The sequence below is a fragment of the Vipera ursinii genome, assembly GCF_947247035.1.
Source record: "Vipera ursinii genome assembly, chromosome: 8".
Lineage (NCBI taxonomy): Eukaryota > Metazoa > Chordata > Lepidosauria > Squamata > Viperidae > Vipera > Vipera ursinii.
In genome coordinates, this window is record NC_139519.1 from 24,443,172 (window position 1) to 24,459,651 (window position 16,480).

Here is a 16,480-nt window from a genome sequence, read left to right on the forward strand (position 1 = left end):
TTTATTATTTGCACTGAATTTTATCAATCACAAAGATACATTTTCTGTGCTTCCGCATCCTATTTATATTTATTGAACTGAATTAGAAATTGGGTTGGGATCTCTCAATGTTTGACCAGCTCGAATATTATTTTAAATGATCACAGCACTAGTCCTCAAGGCAGCGGAAAGAATCTAAAAGATATTGTAAAGCATTTTTTTAAAAAAATTTCTAAACTGTATTTATGACTTTAAAAGGTTTTCTCAGGACTTTGAATATTGAGATTCACAATGACAAGACAATAATTATATTTAATTTAAAAATAATTTGGTAAACACCGACAGCATTTTGGTGCAATATAAATGAAATATCGGAGAAGACAGTATTTGCACAGAGGCTGAAGTATAAGGACACTCCCAACTTAAAATAAACTGGGCAATAAAATAAATATCAGTTATTTTAATGTTCAGCTGATGCAGTTATGGTTGGGCACAAACACTGGTGTAAGCCATCAGCCATTCAAAAATAGAGCTCCAGAGTTTGGAAGCATCACAACTAAATATGAGAATATTGCATGCTCTTTTTTAAGCATGAAATCCTACTTTAGGGTACCAGTTGTTTTCAAGCTACGGTAATTTATGCAACACTTTTACCGACACAGCACAAAAATGTCCTTTTATAAAGAGTTGGCACCTGTAAACCCTATGAATTCTATTTGAGTGCAAGCAGGCTGATCAACTTGTTAATTTGAGCTTCGGAGATGTAACCTTGCAATAATTATACTTCAATATCAGGGTTAATTTTTAGCCAGTCTCGCTGATACGTTATGAATTGCTTAGAGTATTTCAGCCTCAACAGCTCTCACTCTGGCCTTCTAAAGTCCACAAGAATGGATGTGGGTGAAATGTTTCTCTAGAACTTCAGAAGGGAGCTTTTCTTTTCTTTCGTTTTATTTTGGCTGCTTGTTTTTGCTGGTGTTTACTTTCACACACGTTTTTCATAATGAAGAATTCTTGATGTGGGCCCAGGCTGTTTTCTCTTGCAAATAATTGGGGTAACTGGACAGTTTCCATTGGCAAAATCGTAATAAAATGGAGCAGTTCCTCTGTTAAACATTATATGAAGGAAATGGATTCCGGGATCCTTTTCAGCAGCCGGAAAGAATTAAAATCTGTACATCCCCTTTTTACTAATGATCAACATTTGTACGATGAATAGTTTAATAACCTTAGAAGTCCTACTAAGAGGAGAATTTTCTGAAAAGTAAGTCTGTGTCTTGAAAAGTCTGGTTTCTTCCTCCTTTTGGTGTTTAGAGAATTATTGGAGGTAGTTAATAATTTCCTGGTTCATGAGCTGCACCTTTTATTACAGAAGAATAAATATTTTTTATACTTAACCCTGGAGGCTGTGCTGATTTTATTGTGGGGAAAAATGTCATCCTTCCCCTCGGTTTCATTGTTTTGTTTCTCTTTTTCTCTTTCTCTTTCTCTTTCTCTTTCTCTTTTCTTTCTTTCTTTCTTTTCCTTCCTTCCTTCCTTCCTTCCTTCTTTCCTTCCTTCCTCTTCTCTCTCTTTTTCTTCTCTTATCATGAAGGTGGATTGCCAATTGGATTAACCCCTTCTGACCTGTCTTTTACTAGCTGCAATGCATTGATGGTAATAATATCAAAAGTGGACGTGAAAATGGGCCACCACCACAACCTGGCCAGGTCTTGGTGGACCCAGGTCAGGTTGCTCTTTCCATCCCCTGGGTGGGCTTTGTGCCCCAAGGACAGGGACACACATCAAATGCCTCGTCGGTTTATATATTAAGGTACAACAACTGAGTCCAACATTTCTGTTATTAAGTGAGATATTTCATTAAGTGAATTTTGCCCCATTTTATGACCTTCCTTGCCGCCGTTGTTAAGTGAACCACTGCAGTTGATAAGTTAGTAACCCGGTTGTTAAGTGAATCTCGCTTCCCCTTTGACTTTGCTTGTCAGAAGGTGGCAAGGGGATCAGGTGGCCCACCCACCCCCAGGACACTGCAACCTTCGTAAGTGTGAGTCAGTTGCCAAGTGTCTGAATGTAAATCGGGTGACCCTGGGGGATGCCGCAATGGTCGTTAAGTGTGAAAAACGGTCACGAGTCCCTTTTTTCAGTGTCGTAACTCTAAAGGGTCACTGTTGCAAGTCGGGGACTGCCTGTATTCATCCCATGCAAGGAATACAGTTGTAAGAATTGGGTGGTGGGGCAGATTTCCACGCTCCAAAGCGACCCCAGGCAGCTTGCAGTGCAATAGAAATGCAAAAAAAAAAAAAAAGAGGGGGGGAAAGGTCCAAACAGGAGCACAATTCGAAGGACAGCGACGCAGATGGAAAATGGAGCTCTCGAGCCAGTTCGGGTTGTGTGTTTTGCTTTTGGCGATAGAATAGAATAGACCTGGAAGGGACCTTGGAGGTCTTCTAGTCCAACCCCCTGCTCAGACCATTTCGGACAAGTGGCTATCCAGTCTCTCCTTGAAAACCTCCAGTGATGGAGCGACCACGATTTCTGGTGGCAAGCTGTTCCACTGGTTGTCTTCACTGTCAGGAAGTTTCTCCTTAATTCCAGGTTGCTTGTCTCTTTGATCAGTTTCCAACCATTGTTTCCTGTCCTGCCCGCTGGTGCTCTGGTGAACAACCCAGCCCCCTCCTCTGTGTTGCCCCCTCTCCCCCCAAATACCGGAATACTGCTGTCATGTCACTCCCATTTCTTCTTTTCTCTAGGCTGGCCATTCCCAAATCCTGCAGCCGTTCTTCATACGGTTTAGTCTCCCGGCCTCTGATCATCTTAGTTGCTCTTCTCCAAATTTTTTCCAAACTCTCAACATCTCTTTTGTGACTCCCACCCTGGACGGTATCTCTTTACTCTCCTACCATCCGGTAGGAGATATAGGAATATAGCCAGCCGTACCAACAGGCTGAAGAACAGCTTTTATCCGTGGGCTGTTAGGCTTTTGAATGGGATGTAATCTTATGCAGAATTGACTTGGGAGGCAGGTGTGTGGTGTAGTGGGTTCACATGGTGTGGTGGGACGGAGGGTTTGTTGTCACTGGGTGTTGGGGGGAGAGAGCACGGGGGGGGGAGGCTCAGCTAATCTCAATGTACACATGTTGTACTTTGACAATAAAGGAATAATAATAATAATAATAATAATAATAATAATAATAATAATAATAATAATAATAATAATAATAATAATAATAATAATAATAATAATATGGTGACCAAATTGTTTTCAGTCTTCCAGGTGTGGCCTTAGTACGGCTCTATAAAGCGGTACTAATCCTTTGCGCTCCAGCAACCAGCCTCTTAGCCCCTCATCGCTGGAAAAAGGGGGGGCTGGGTTGTGGGGGGGAATTTAATCCGGATTTTCCAAACAGGCTTCCTGCAAGAAGCCCCAACCGGAGCAGGGAGGATGGGGTTTGCGGTCCAGCCGCCAGGGGGCGCTGCGGCGCGCGTCTCCACGGCAACGGGAACGCGCTGGGATGGCCGGCTGCTCCCGGGAGGCGATGCAACCCCGCCGGGCCGGGCCTCGCGTTGCTGCTGGCGGGGAGACCCCGAAGGTGGGTCCCGGAGCGGCCGGTGTTGGATCCCCGGGGGCCCATGGGGGCCGGGGCCCGAGCCCGGCCGCCCCCGGGCCGCCCCAGAGCCTCCCCTGCCGGGCCGGGCCGGGCCGCTTTGCCAAGAAGGGAGGCGGGGGGGGGTGTTTTTGCAGGGTTGCGAAAGTTTGGGGCCCCTACGGGAAACGGACTTTGCAATGTTGCAAAAATGGGGGGGCAGCAGGAAATGGTCTTTGTAATGTTGCAAAAATTGGGGTGGTGGTGGTTGTAGAGGGCCAGCAGGGAATGAAATGCAATATTGCAAAAAATGGAGGGGGGAGTTTAGCAGGGAATGGACTTTGCAAAGTAGCCAAAATATGAGGAGGGGGGCAGCAGGGAAGGGGTTTGCAGAAAGCTGATTGCCAGTGGACCCAGAGTTGTTAGATTTAAAGGTGGAAGGAAGATGTGGGGTGGGGTGGGGGCTCTTTTGGGGAGATGGAGAGTTTGGGTTTATATTGCAAAGCTTTCTGCTTTATTCCCCCCTCCCCTTTAGAAGGTCAGGCTTTTGTTATATTTCATTGTTGGTGGGGGGGAGGTGTTCGTGGCAGTGGATTTCTGTGCTGGTCTTCCAGTGGAACGCTTTGGAAACTGCCCCTATGAATAATCCGTGGGGAAGAGTAGATGTTAGGAAACTTAATTCATGTGTCTTATTGGGGTATGTTTGTTCCTTCCAATTTATTTTTAATCCCCTGATAGAGGGCATTTTAGCTCAGGAAAGCACCAGCATTTGATACCTCCAATTAAATGTAATTATGAATTATTAAACTGTTAAATTTAGTGCTTTCATATCAGCGTGGAGAAGAGCCTGTAATATATCAGGCTTATTAGTTAGGGTTTTAATTTATATATATTTTTCCCTTTTTTAATTTATATATATATTTTCCTTTCCGTAGAAAGCATTTTAAATGAGGTTCCGTGCATAGAAAGAGCAAAGAGTCAGCAATAAGAAATTTAAATCAGGCATAAGCTCACTTTTACAGGTGCAATCTGGATTTTTTTTCCCTGATGGTGGAATATAACTTCAGGGATGGAAAAGGAATACTGTATGCAGCAGATACATTCACAAAAATTAATCGGTAAATTGCTACAGTAAATTTAACATTGACGAGAAATTTTTCAGGGGCCTTCCATACTCTCAAAGGAACATTTCATTTTTGTCATTGTACAATCTGGCTGTAAATATAAGAGCCAGATAGTCCTTGATTTACGACTACAATTGGGACAAGAATTTCCATTGATAAACGAGGCAGGGGTCAAGTGAGTTGCACTTGATTTTAGGAAGATTTTTGCCACGGTTGTTAAGTGAATCACTGCAGCTGTTGAATAAATCATATGGATATTAAGTGAATCACTATGAGTGAATCATGCTAATCAGCTTTTCCCATTGATTTTGGTTGTTAGGAAGCCAGCTAGGAAGGTTGCAGATGGTAATTTATATATTATTATTAAAATTTATTGGCCGACCATTTTACCACCAAGTAACTCAGGGTGGCTTTTCGGCCTCTGGCATAAATATATGTTGGTTGCTAAGTGCCCCAATTTTGATCCCATGGCCAGGGGGATGCAGCCATGATTGTAAGTCTGAGGACTGGGCACGTCACTTTTTTCAACTTACAACTTCAGTGATTGTAAGTTGAGGACGTCTGGCAACTTCACCTTCTCAAAGGTATTAAGAGATGCTCTCCCAGACTGTTCCTGATGTTCTACTACAGGGTTTCCCACCCTTTATGACTTTAAGATACATGGACTTCAACTCTCAGAATTCCCTGGCCAGCATGTGTGGACCAGGGAATTCTGGGAGTCGAAGTCCACCTGTGCTGCCTGGGGAATTTCTGGGAGTTGAAGTCCACCTGTGCTGCCTGGGGAATTCTGGGAGTTGAAGTCTACCTGTGCTGCCTGGAGAATTCTGGGAGTCGAAGTCCACACCTCTTAAAGTTGCTGAGTTGGGAAACCCTGTCCTACCAGCACAGACCTGTTCTACCAGCATAGACTTTTCATGCTTCTCCTGCAACATCTGCTCTACACACACCTGCTTTTTTTTGTCGCAGGTGACACAGACGGCTTGAAGTCTTTAAGACCGAAAATGGGCTTCTGCTTGCTGGAAGGCCTCAGCGCCTCTGCTCGCCCGGGTTTCTAAGCGCCAGCATGGAGACCCCAGCAGAGGAAGGAAGAGCTGATAATCCATCACAGCCCAGGGAAACTTCAGTAAGTCTTCCAGCAATGAATGCATGAAGGATTTGAAGGATAATACGAATAGTAATTGATTAAACCTGTACGTCACCCACATCTCAACAACTGCGGGTAGCTTGCAACCATTGAAGAAAGAATTGATGATAAAATCAAGAAAAATAAAAATAAGGTTAGAGCCAGGGCTCACCTGGGTCCTTGACTCCAGCCGATTGGAGTCCTGGGTGCCTGGCGATGCCCAAAAAGAGCCTCCCGTGTGCCAAGTAGTCTTATCTTCATAATGAGGGCAACCAATGAGGTGTGTGTCTATAAATACCTTGCCTGGTGTTGGTTAGGAGCAAAGTACGGTTCGGTCTTACAAGGCAGCTCTGAAATTCTTCCCGTCGGATGATGCATTTTAGTTTTTAAGATATGCAGATAGAATAATTAGGAATGATCTCTGAAAATAGCTGTCGCACAGACAGAAGGATTTATTTTATTAGATTTCACCAGCAGAGGTCATTATCAACCAATTGTGATTTTATATTTTAGGGAGCTGAGCAGTCTCTGCTGCTGTAAAACCACAGCTTGCTTTCCTTAATTTCTGCTTATTTCTGGCTGTCCTTTCAGCTGAACGTTTGAAGTTCTTTTTTGGGATGGATAAAATATTATTTGGAATCAAAAGTTGGTGCAACTCACTTAAAAACTGCCTTGGTTATCAGTGGAAATGACCTAAGTATGATCATAAGTTGAAGGGGTTTTTTTTGGGGGGGGGGAGGGTGTCTCACAGTAGGACTGGAGTGTCATATTTCCATTTCCTGCCCATCCCCGTGGATAGCAGGTCTCTTTCCTAAGCTGCCCTGAGCAGCTTTGCTCCAATGACCTCATTATGATTTCTGGAGATGAATGAAAGGCGTTCTTGTCCCCTTGCAACCCAGGGACAGATCCAGCCCTCCGGAAAAAGTCTATTTTCGTTTGCAGAGAGTGGTGTCCAGGGATATTGTGCTCAGCAAATCCCGAGATCAATTTCTCAGCTTCCGCCTCTTAAGACGAGCTTCAGATTTCGGGGTTTGACTGTTCAGCCCTTTGAAATCTCAGCCTGGCGGAAGAAACAACGGTTTGAAGGAATTGAACCCTCTGGGAAAAATTGGAATATAAATGTTGATAAGGCTGCTTTTCATGGGAAGATAAGCGAGGGATGTTATATGTGAGGGGGACGTCTGCCTGCGTGTCTCAAATCAGCAGTAAGTTTTATATACGGCGGTTCTGGAATGACACAGGCAGTCCTCAATTTATGGCCGGTTGCTTATCAACCGTTCAAAGTTACGACAGACTCTCCTAAAGCTAGTTATTATAACCTGGTTTGAAAAGTATAACATCTGGGTCTTCCCCTGGTCAAGTGATTGAGGTTTGGATGCTCAGCAACCAGCCCAACTTACAGCCCGTTTGCAGCACCCCGCAGTCACACGACTGTGATTTAAGGATGTTTTTGCCTTTCAAAAACTGCCCCGTGGCAGAGTGGCAGATAATGGGTTTACTTAATGATTGTGGTGTTTGCTTAACAACTCCAGCAAAAAAAGGTCATAAATTGGGTCTGGTCATATGGTCACCTGCTTTATGACCATCATAATTCCCAACTAATTGTGGGGCTCACTGTCGTATCTGGTAACTCGAGAACTGCTTGTAGTCCATTTTCTTTTGAGCCTAAGTATAAAAGCTTAAAACACGTCCACTATCAGTGTTGCCTCCCCTGCCCTGTTTGCGTCTCTTTCAGCATTTAAACTGCCTTGAAGGGATTTCATCCTGCCAACTCATTCTGGGAGCAACCATCTCAGCAGAAATCTCAAAGGATTTCAGAGTTTATGATGAAAAAAAATAGCCGTTTTTAAAAGCTAACCCTCCCCTCCAAGTGCTAAGGACTGGAGACAGCTGTCCCCTGTTTGCACTGAAAATTCCCTGGTGTCTTACACTAATAAGTCCAATTTGGTTTCATTAGCTACGGCTCCCTTTTCCCCAGATTATATGAGGAGGGGGCTTTTGACATTCTGCAGTTGTTAATGTTTCATTGTTGGGTTTTGCGGGCATTTTGACTAGACAATAATAAACATCCGTTTTTGTAATACAATATAGGGAGGTGGCTGCATCCTAACCTCAGAAATGGTAAAAAGATTGTGTATAAATGTTCATTCCTGGTGCACTGAGATCTCAGAAGTTAAGAAGTGGAGATCTGATAGGTTTATTTTATAACGTTTTAGGAAGTCCAGGCTGCACTCAGACACACAAGTATGGACTGGTAAAGAATTAAGACCTATCTGTTCCAGTGTTATGGTCATAAAACACCAAAACATCCTAAAATTAGGTTGGTCACATGGCCGACTTGTTTTACAACCATTATGTTGGTTACGACCATCATAACCTGAGAGGCATGGGGGGGGGGTTAAAATGTCAAGATGATGGCTACAACAATGCAGCTGAACCCCCAATCTTTTTCAACATGCGTTGCGCATGCGGTGCCTGTGGAGGGAAAAAACACTGCAATTCCAGATCCTCATTTTGAGTTTTGTTAACCCCAACCTGCAAATTCCCCTATTTTATTAGCGTTTATCCCATTTTTGTGTAGTTTCTTCTCTCAGAAGGTGCATATGGAAGCTTATTAAAGAACAAGCTCTGCTTGACTTTGGAATCTTTCTTTATAGCTGCCCTGAGTAGCTCAGACAGGAAAGACAAAAATGCTTCCTTGGGTTGCTTGATCGAAAAAAAAAAAGAAATGTATAGTCAGCCTCACATGGTAAAATGATTAACCAGCATCTTCAGTGGCTCTGCAGACGGGATTATTCCTGGGCTGACCCTGATAATTCCCAATCTGTTTTCTCAACAGTGCTGAGAGACCCCACTCCCCATTAAATTGTTAAAAATGGTTTTTTGATGCTTTTAAGAAGAAATTGGACAGGCACTTGTCTGAAATGGTATAAAGTCTCCTGCTTGGACAAGGGGTTGGACTAGAAGACCTTCAAGGTCCCTTCCAACTCTATTATTCTGCATTCTAAAAGAGAGAGAAAAAAATTCAAAGAAGAAGAGAGAAGCCAAGTCATTTACTGTGCAGAACAAAAGTTTGTTTGCATGATCCCATTTTTACTCATTGCTCCAAACATGGCTGAAATATTAATTGCATCTTGCATTAACCATCCACTTCCTGGATCTTGCCATATTCCACTTTGATTATTGTCCCATTTTTGTGCAGACAAAGAAATCAATACTTTTCTACATGGTGTTACGTTTATTGTATAATCTCCACTCTGATCTTCTGTTCAGCTCTGGGTTGTTGTTGTTTAAAAAACAAACTCTAGAAATACACAGAAAAGAGTTAAGAGAGCCATACAATTCACAGCTCCAAGGTTGTTGGGAGGACCCTGCTTCATTTAGCTTTCTGAAACTACTCTGTGATTTGGTTAACCGTCATTTTAAATTACCTTTTAATGTAATATTCCCTTCATGTCCGTATAAAAAAATGCACGTAAAACTTGTCATTGCCTATTTCCGTTAAGCTGGAATCCTATTTTCCATTGGACGCCCCTTGGAATCGTGTAAATTCAAACAATGCGACCGTTTTGTGGCATTTATTAACTTCACTAATCGGGATCTTCCTACAAGGCATTCTGAAGTTTGTGTTTATAAATGAGGCGTACTTTCTGCTTTTTCTTCCAGAGTTTCAAAGTTGGAAGTCCTGTTAACCTTTGGGCTTCTTTTAATTCTTTTATTTTTTTCCTCAATGCATTTCCCCTTTTAGCCAAGCCACTTTGGACCTCCCCCCTCCACACCCTCCCCTCCCTCCCTTTAAGCGCTCACAGCCTCCTTGCATCAGATGGAGAGAGAGAGAGAGGCCGGCATATTCTGGAAATATGTTGCAGATGTTTTTCCTGTCCTGTTCCTGGGACTTGCAGAAGAAGCTGTTCTGCGGGAACAGATCCGGAAGGCATCTCCCATGCGGCTGCTCTCTTGGAGCATGCTCGGTGCGAGCCTTGAACCGGGGTCCAGGATCCCCTTTGCAGTAAGGGGCTGTCTCTAAGGCATCCTGGGAGAGGTTGCCATCAGCTGTGCGGCTTTGTCTCCGGTGGAAGGAGGAGAAAAGGGGGTCTTCTCCAAGGCAGGAGGACTCGCTCGGCGTGATCCAAGAACTCCATGCTGGGGGTGGGAGGGCATTGTGAAAAATGCTTGCCGGGGAAAAACTCTGGGATGTCGTGCATGAGAGCTTCACAGAGGTAAAGGATGCGTTGGCTTCATCCTCAGCGGTGCTTAGTTCCTCTTGGGGATGCGTGGGGAAGATGTGGGGTGCGGGAGACGTTGAAGGGAGCTGGGGGGGTTAGAGGGCTGGAGTAGAAATGCTGGGCAGTTTTGCTGGTGCTTTGCAAAGAATCATTCATTTTGGTGAGATTTAAATCAGAGTTTTTCAACTTTACTAACTTTGAGAGATGTGGACTTCAACTCCCAGGATTCCTTGCTGGCTGGGGGGTTCTGGGAGTTGAAGTCCACAGATCTTAAAATGGCTACGATTGAGGAAAAGTGGCTTAAATAATTCCCAGTTTGCTGAGCATGGGGAGGCGGAACTGTAAATTTTGCAGTGCGGTTTAGTCCTAATGTTTGGAAACAGAATGAAAACAGAAAACTGGTGTAACCAGAGAATGAGCAAGTTCTCCTCAGGGTTTGGATTCAGATTGATAATGCTTAAAGCCTCCTTTGTTTAAGTAACATTCTTAGTAAAAAAAACAACATCCCTATAAGCGGGTCCACTGATATTATTCACTGCTTTGTGCCAGTCACCTGAGTTTGGTTGGTCTTCTGGAGATGTGGCTGTCTTATTCGTTGGTGGCCAAAGCAAGTTTTGGATGGGGTTGGGAATCCATGCTATGTTCGCATGCGTGATTGTCTGAAGGGAATCCCCACCCAGTTCCTATATATTTTGAGATGGAATCGCATGGTCTATCCGCAACCAAGGATCATAGTTTGATGTCAGGAACATGCCTTTCCCAGAAATATAGAAAATTTGGAGTCTCGGCAAGATAGGAGAAGTCCAGAAATTGTCTAAATAACTCTGCTTCGTGACGTAGGTTGAGGCTGCAGGAGATCCGACTTTCACTTGACTTTGTTTTCACTCACACTAAGGACAGCTGATGGACCTCTTTATAAACCTCTGTTTGCAGGTTTCAGTGGGGGGTTTTCAGCCCAGTCCATGTATGTTGGCTTTGTACCTTGGACACCACATGTGTATCCTTCACTTCACAGCAGATGCCACCATTTGTCTGGCTTGGTCTGAAAATAATTTTTCTTCCTTTTCTCTAAGAACTTCAAATATGGGTAGGAAATAGGATAAAGATGTTCTGGGTAGCCTATTCCAGCCTTCAGAGTATGTTTCCTGTGGGGAATTGAGGCTCCCGTGCCTTAAGTTCTCTGACTTCCTGCTAGTTTCTTAAATCAGCTCAGACCTTCAAAGCTTTTGGCCCAGGGTGGAGTTTTCCTTGGGTGCAGCGTGAACCTCCCTGGGCTGTGAGGTTATATCTGTCCGTCTTCTCTTCAGCTGCTGGACATTCGTGGGAGTTTTTGTTATGCATTTTAAAGCCATAATGCAGTCGTATTCCAACCCATTTAGTTTGCTCTTAGAAATGTATGACTTGGTAAGAAGGCACCATTAATCACGGTGATGGGAAAAAGTGCTTAAGTGGGTTGTAGGGCAAGGAGCCTATGGCTGTTCCTCGAATAATCCCCATCTTGTTTTCATTCCTTCAGGCCAAAATGCTTTTGGGCCTTGGGGAATTTGGCCGTCCATTCACGGCTGAACCTGGGAAAGCCGGTGGAGAAATTTCCTTTGTTGCTACGTCTTCCTGCCTTCTTTTTGGTGGCCCATCCTCGTTCAACCACAGGGGCTCATCGAGGCAAAGAGAAAAGGGGTCTCTTTACTTGTTAGAAGGGGGTTCGTTTTGCACCTCCAAAACATTTTTTCAGGATGAGGAAGGCAACGCCACATTAGGTCGTGCCCAACCGTGGCAACTTTAAGACTTGTGGACTTCAGCTCCCAGAATTCCCCAGCCAGCATGTAGATCCTTTATAGTGTGTGGACTTCAACGCCCAGAATTCCTTGCTGGCTGGGGAATTCTGGGAGTTGAAATCCGTAAGTCTTAAAGTTGCTAAGGCTGAGAAACCCTGCTCAAGGAAAGAGATGTGAACATAGTAGAATTAATAATCTTATGCAAGTTTCCAGTTTGGGTAGCCTTCAAGAGGAAGGCTGAATTATGAAGCTGCTGCTTGCACTTATCATGATCTTGTGACTTGCACATTCAGAAAAGGAGAAAGAAATTATTTCTTTTCCTTGAAGGAAAAAGAAGCACCGGATGACAAACACGGGGTTGAACTGGCACTTAAATGACCTTTTTGTTTAATTTTTTTTTCTGTTCTTGAGGTTATGGAATCGGTTGAGATTTCTGAAAAAAAGAACTTTTAATAATTTCCAATATTTGGAATGCGGAAATACTTCTGAAGACAGAGAATGAATTGGTTGATAACAAAACCTTTTAAAAGCTCACCCTCCTCCCAGATTTATAAAACTAGCTGGATGGAAAGGGATTGATGAGATGAGATTTATCATGGAGGAGAGGCTTTTCAATAAATGAAGTTGTCCTGCTTCTGGACATTTCAATTTGCTGACCACTGAGGTTCTACCGTATATCTTGGCCCATTAGAGTTGGCAGCCAATACGTTTAATTCAATGAATAAATATTTTGTAGCCAGACTTCACACAGCACGGGCACAGATGGATAGAGGTTAAATACACAAAGCCTTTCTAAGTGTTTTGTGGAATTAAATATGTGTATTTAAAAGACAAGACTTATGCTTCAGAATCTACCCAGTTTCCTAAAGCGAATGCAAGAACCCCGTTCCTAATCTATGCCGGCTTCAAAAGGTTAATTGCTGCATTCGTCAGCTGAACCTGACTTAATCCTGACCCCTGATTGTCTCTCCTTGGAAACAGGCGAAAAATCAGAGAGAAAATGTGCCAGCTATTTTTAAATTTCCAGAACCTGTTGCTAGGCACTGCGGCGTGCAAGGTGGTCTGGTCGGGCAGGGAGAAACGTGGCTGATGAAGAAAGAAGCTGAGATGGATTCCTGCTGCTATCCCCACAGCCACATGTGGTGCCACATGGAACATGGGAAGAATTGGAGCAAGAACTGGAGCATGAATGCTTCAAGGGAGCATCTTTTTCAGCTCTCCTTTGTTCTTTTTCTTTAGAATAGGTAGACCTATAACCAAGCATTACCAGACAACCTGTGCCCCATTGGGCCATTGTTTCAGAGAGATATCCTTATCTATACAGAGAAACAAAATGACCATGGGCAGGCCAAAAAGCAGTGGGGCAGGAGCGACTTCTGACTTCCTGCTGGCTTCCCCATTGATTTTCTTAGGGAAAGCTGGCAGGAAGCATTGGAAATTCCCTTCCTTTTCCAGTAAGTAGGAAGGTATGGGGAAGGAGCAAGGGATTGTGAGACTGGCTGGGAAACTGTCACAAAACTTTGAAAAATGAAGATCACATGACTGGAGCAGAAGTAGCACTAAAGCAGCTACAACTTTGCATTGCTGGAGGCAACAGAAGAGATAAACCCACCAGAGGCAAGGAAATTCATCGCCCTCTTAAAGAGGAGCTTCAAGCATTCATTTATGATAGAGTAAGTGAGCGGATAGATTCACTTAATGAGATCCAATCTCATTAAGGTCCTACTATGGTTTTCCATGCAAGGTTGGATAGCTGTGAGTCTACCGTAGAGACTAAGATGTCCAAAGTGAAAGGAGGAGAAGCCGTGAGCAAAGAAAGGCTGGCAGTAGATCCAATAGGCTACAAGTCCTTGCATTCCTCTGCACCCTTTTTCTTGAGGTGCTGTTTCTGCAACACATTGTACCCGCTTGGATTAGTGTGCGTATGGAACATATGACTGGCCTTGTGTGTGCAGAATTTCATCTCTACCATAGAGACGAAAAAAGAAAGCTAGAACACTTGAAAGAATAGCATTCAGACCTACTTGTTGACAGCTTTCACCTAAAAGCATTAACAGTGGAAAATTAAAATATTGTAGGAGAAGGAATGACGGGACCCGGGGATGGAGTGAAAAGAGGAATCAGCCCTAGAATCTCTACGTAGCCACACACCAACTAAGCCCAATCCCACTTGTGTGTCACTGGCCCTTATCTAACCAACCAGATGCTGATGGTTAGTTGAGAAGATTCTTGTGCATAGGTTTTTACCAATAAATCAGTTTAATTGAGCCTTCGCTTGTAGACCTGGTCTTTTGCGCCTGACATATATTGGCCTAAGGGTATTAATAAGATCCTAAAAACCAGCTGTGCAGAGAAGATCTTCTGGAAGGTTCGTGTTCTCCACCATAAAGAACAATAGGCAAAGTTTTAGTTTTTAGCGACAGAAGCTACAGACTACTTCTGCAAAAAACCTTCCCCAGGGAGAGAGAAAAAGACGAGATCCAGGCTAGACATAAACTGATTCCGCTTTGCCAAGGTTTCCAGTCGTATAATGTTCCTTATCTTCATTAATAATCTCTATTATGGGTGTCCCTCTTCCCTTTTATCCTTCTCGGTTTCCATGATTTCCATGCAGAGCCAAAGCAGAATTGAACATCTGGTCGTGGTTTAATATACAAAAGAAATCTGTAATTAAAAATGTCAAGGAAGTAAGCAACTTAAGCTAATTCATTAAAAATGCAAGGCAGAGATTTCCATTCACCGGCAAACCCTTAGATGAAAAGCTTGCAAATTTGACCTGATTTGCCGGCAGACGGGACTATCTCAGTAATTAAAGCTCTTAGACAAAAGGCAGAAATCGGCAGGGATGTTTTATTGATTTTTTTTTTTTTGCTTTTTAAATAGCAAAAAAAAGGACAAAACACAGAGATAATTGCAGTGGAAATGCATACATTTCAGAAAGAAAAAAAATGCATAAAAGTGCTTTAAGAAATGGAAAAAATCAACAGAAAAAAACCACAAAGTATATTGTTACAGTAGATAACAGTGACAATTCTGTATATATGTGTCTAATGTGATTATTATTTAAGTGTGCATATATTTCTAATTCGCTTGCAAAACATCCTTTTTTAACCTACTGTAGTTTGTATAAATGTGTTTATTTATTTCACCCAGCTGTTGGAATTTTAGAACTGGGTCATAGGTACCTTTTGGGGGACCTGTTGTAACTTTGAACAGTCACTAAGCCGCTGGTTATAAGTCAGAACTACTGTATTCTTACTACATCTCCAGCAGAATGTTATCTTAATCCTTTTCTGTACCAACGTAATGGAGTACAATACATTCTAAATATTTTTGTGGGATCCTTAGTGATCTCTGAGCTTAGTTGATTTCTTGCAGACGTTTCACTACCAAACTAGGTAACATTATCTGTGCTAGAAGGAAAGGCAGTTTGCTCTCTGCCTATGTACTAGATACTTGCCTTGATGTTGTCACCTAACAAAAAGCCATAGGCTGCATCAACCAAGGGATAGCATCAAGATCGTGTGAAGTGTTAGTACTTCTTTGTACGGCACCGGTAAGACCACAGTGCAAATACTGTATTCAGTTTTGATCACCATAATACAAAAAAGATATTGAGACTAAAAATTGTGCAGAGAAGAGCAAGACAATCAGGGGGTTGGAGGCTAAACCATACAGTGAACGATTACGGGAGGTTGGTATGTCCACCCTTATCAAAGAAGAGGACTAGGGAGTGACATGATAGCCGTGTTCCAATATTTGAGAGGCTGCCACAAAGAAGAGGGGAGTCAACCAAGTCTCCAAAGCACCAGAAGGCAGGACAAGACACAACCGATGGAAACTAATCAAGCAGAGGAGCAACCTGGAACTAAGGAGAAACTTTCTGACAGTGAGAGCGATTAACCAGTGGAATTCCTTGCCTCCAGAAGTGGTGGGTGCTCCAACAGTAGAGATATTTGAGAACCGATTGGACATCCATTTGTCAGGAATGGTATAGGATCTCCTTTTTCGGCAGGTGGTTGGACTAGAAGACCTCCAAGGTCCCTTCCAGCTCTGTTATTCTGTATTCTGTTATTATTTGTTACCCAAGTCATAGTTTAAGGTCCATTGCCACTTGTGCTATGGGAGCTGAGGAACCTCCAGAGCGATGTGGAAATAAATGTGAAATCTGTGCATTCCGCATAGGGATGCAAAGGCGTGGCCATGATTAGTGAAAACTGAACTGCAGACTTCTCCTCTTTTGTTATGTGAGAACCTGAGCAATCCTGAGCATCTTGGAAAAAACACAGCCAGGTGTGGTCAGTACCATTTCTTCCTCCTTGTGTTGTGAGAAAATCGGGAGGGGAAGAGAGCATCGATGCTTACAGGATGCAAGATACATTTATTTTCAATCAAAATCCAGCCAGCCTCTTATTCTGCTCCAAGGAGCATAGGGAAGCACTTTTTCCGCTATATTAACGCAATTTGAGACGTGGGGGAGAAGTTATAAATAAGCAATTGCCCTAAATTCTCTTCCTTTTTGCATCTCAGAAATTCTGATTTGGGGGTGGGGGGTGGGTTTCCTGACATCATGTAGTTTTCTGCTTTCTGTGCATTTAACACCGCTCTGCTGTTCTTTTGCAGCATTAAATTTTAATGCCTTATTATTTCTGTCGCTGGTTAATCCTTC

The 16,480-nt window shown here is 43.1% G+C and overlaps 1 protein-coding gene across 1 annotated transcript in view; it reads left to right on the forward strand.

Moving 5' to 3' along the window:
• Window positions 1–9,766: 9,766 nt before the first annotated feature.
• DIXDC1 (DIX domain containing 1) overlaps window positions 9,767–16,480 on the forward strand; it is a 29,190-nt gene continuing 22,476 nt past the window's right edge. The window contains exon 1 of the mRNA XM_083368812.1: window positions 9,767–9,819. Coding sequence (XP_083224938.1) covers window positions 9,775–9,819 — 45 coding nt within the window. The 5' untranslated portion in view covers window positions 9,767–9,774. The remainder of the gene's footprint in view (window positions 9,820–16,480) is intronic.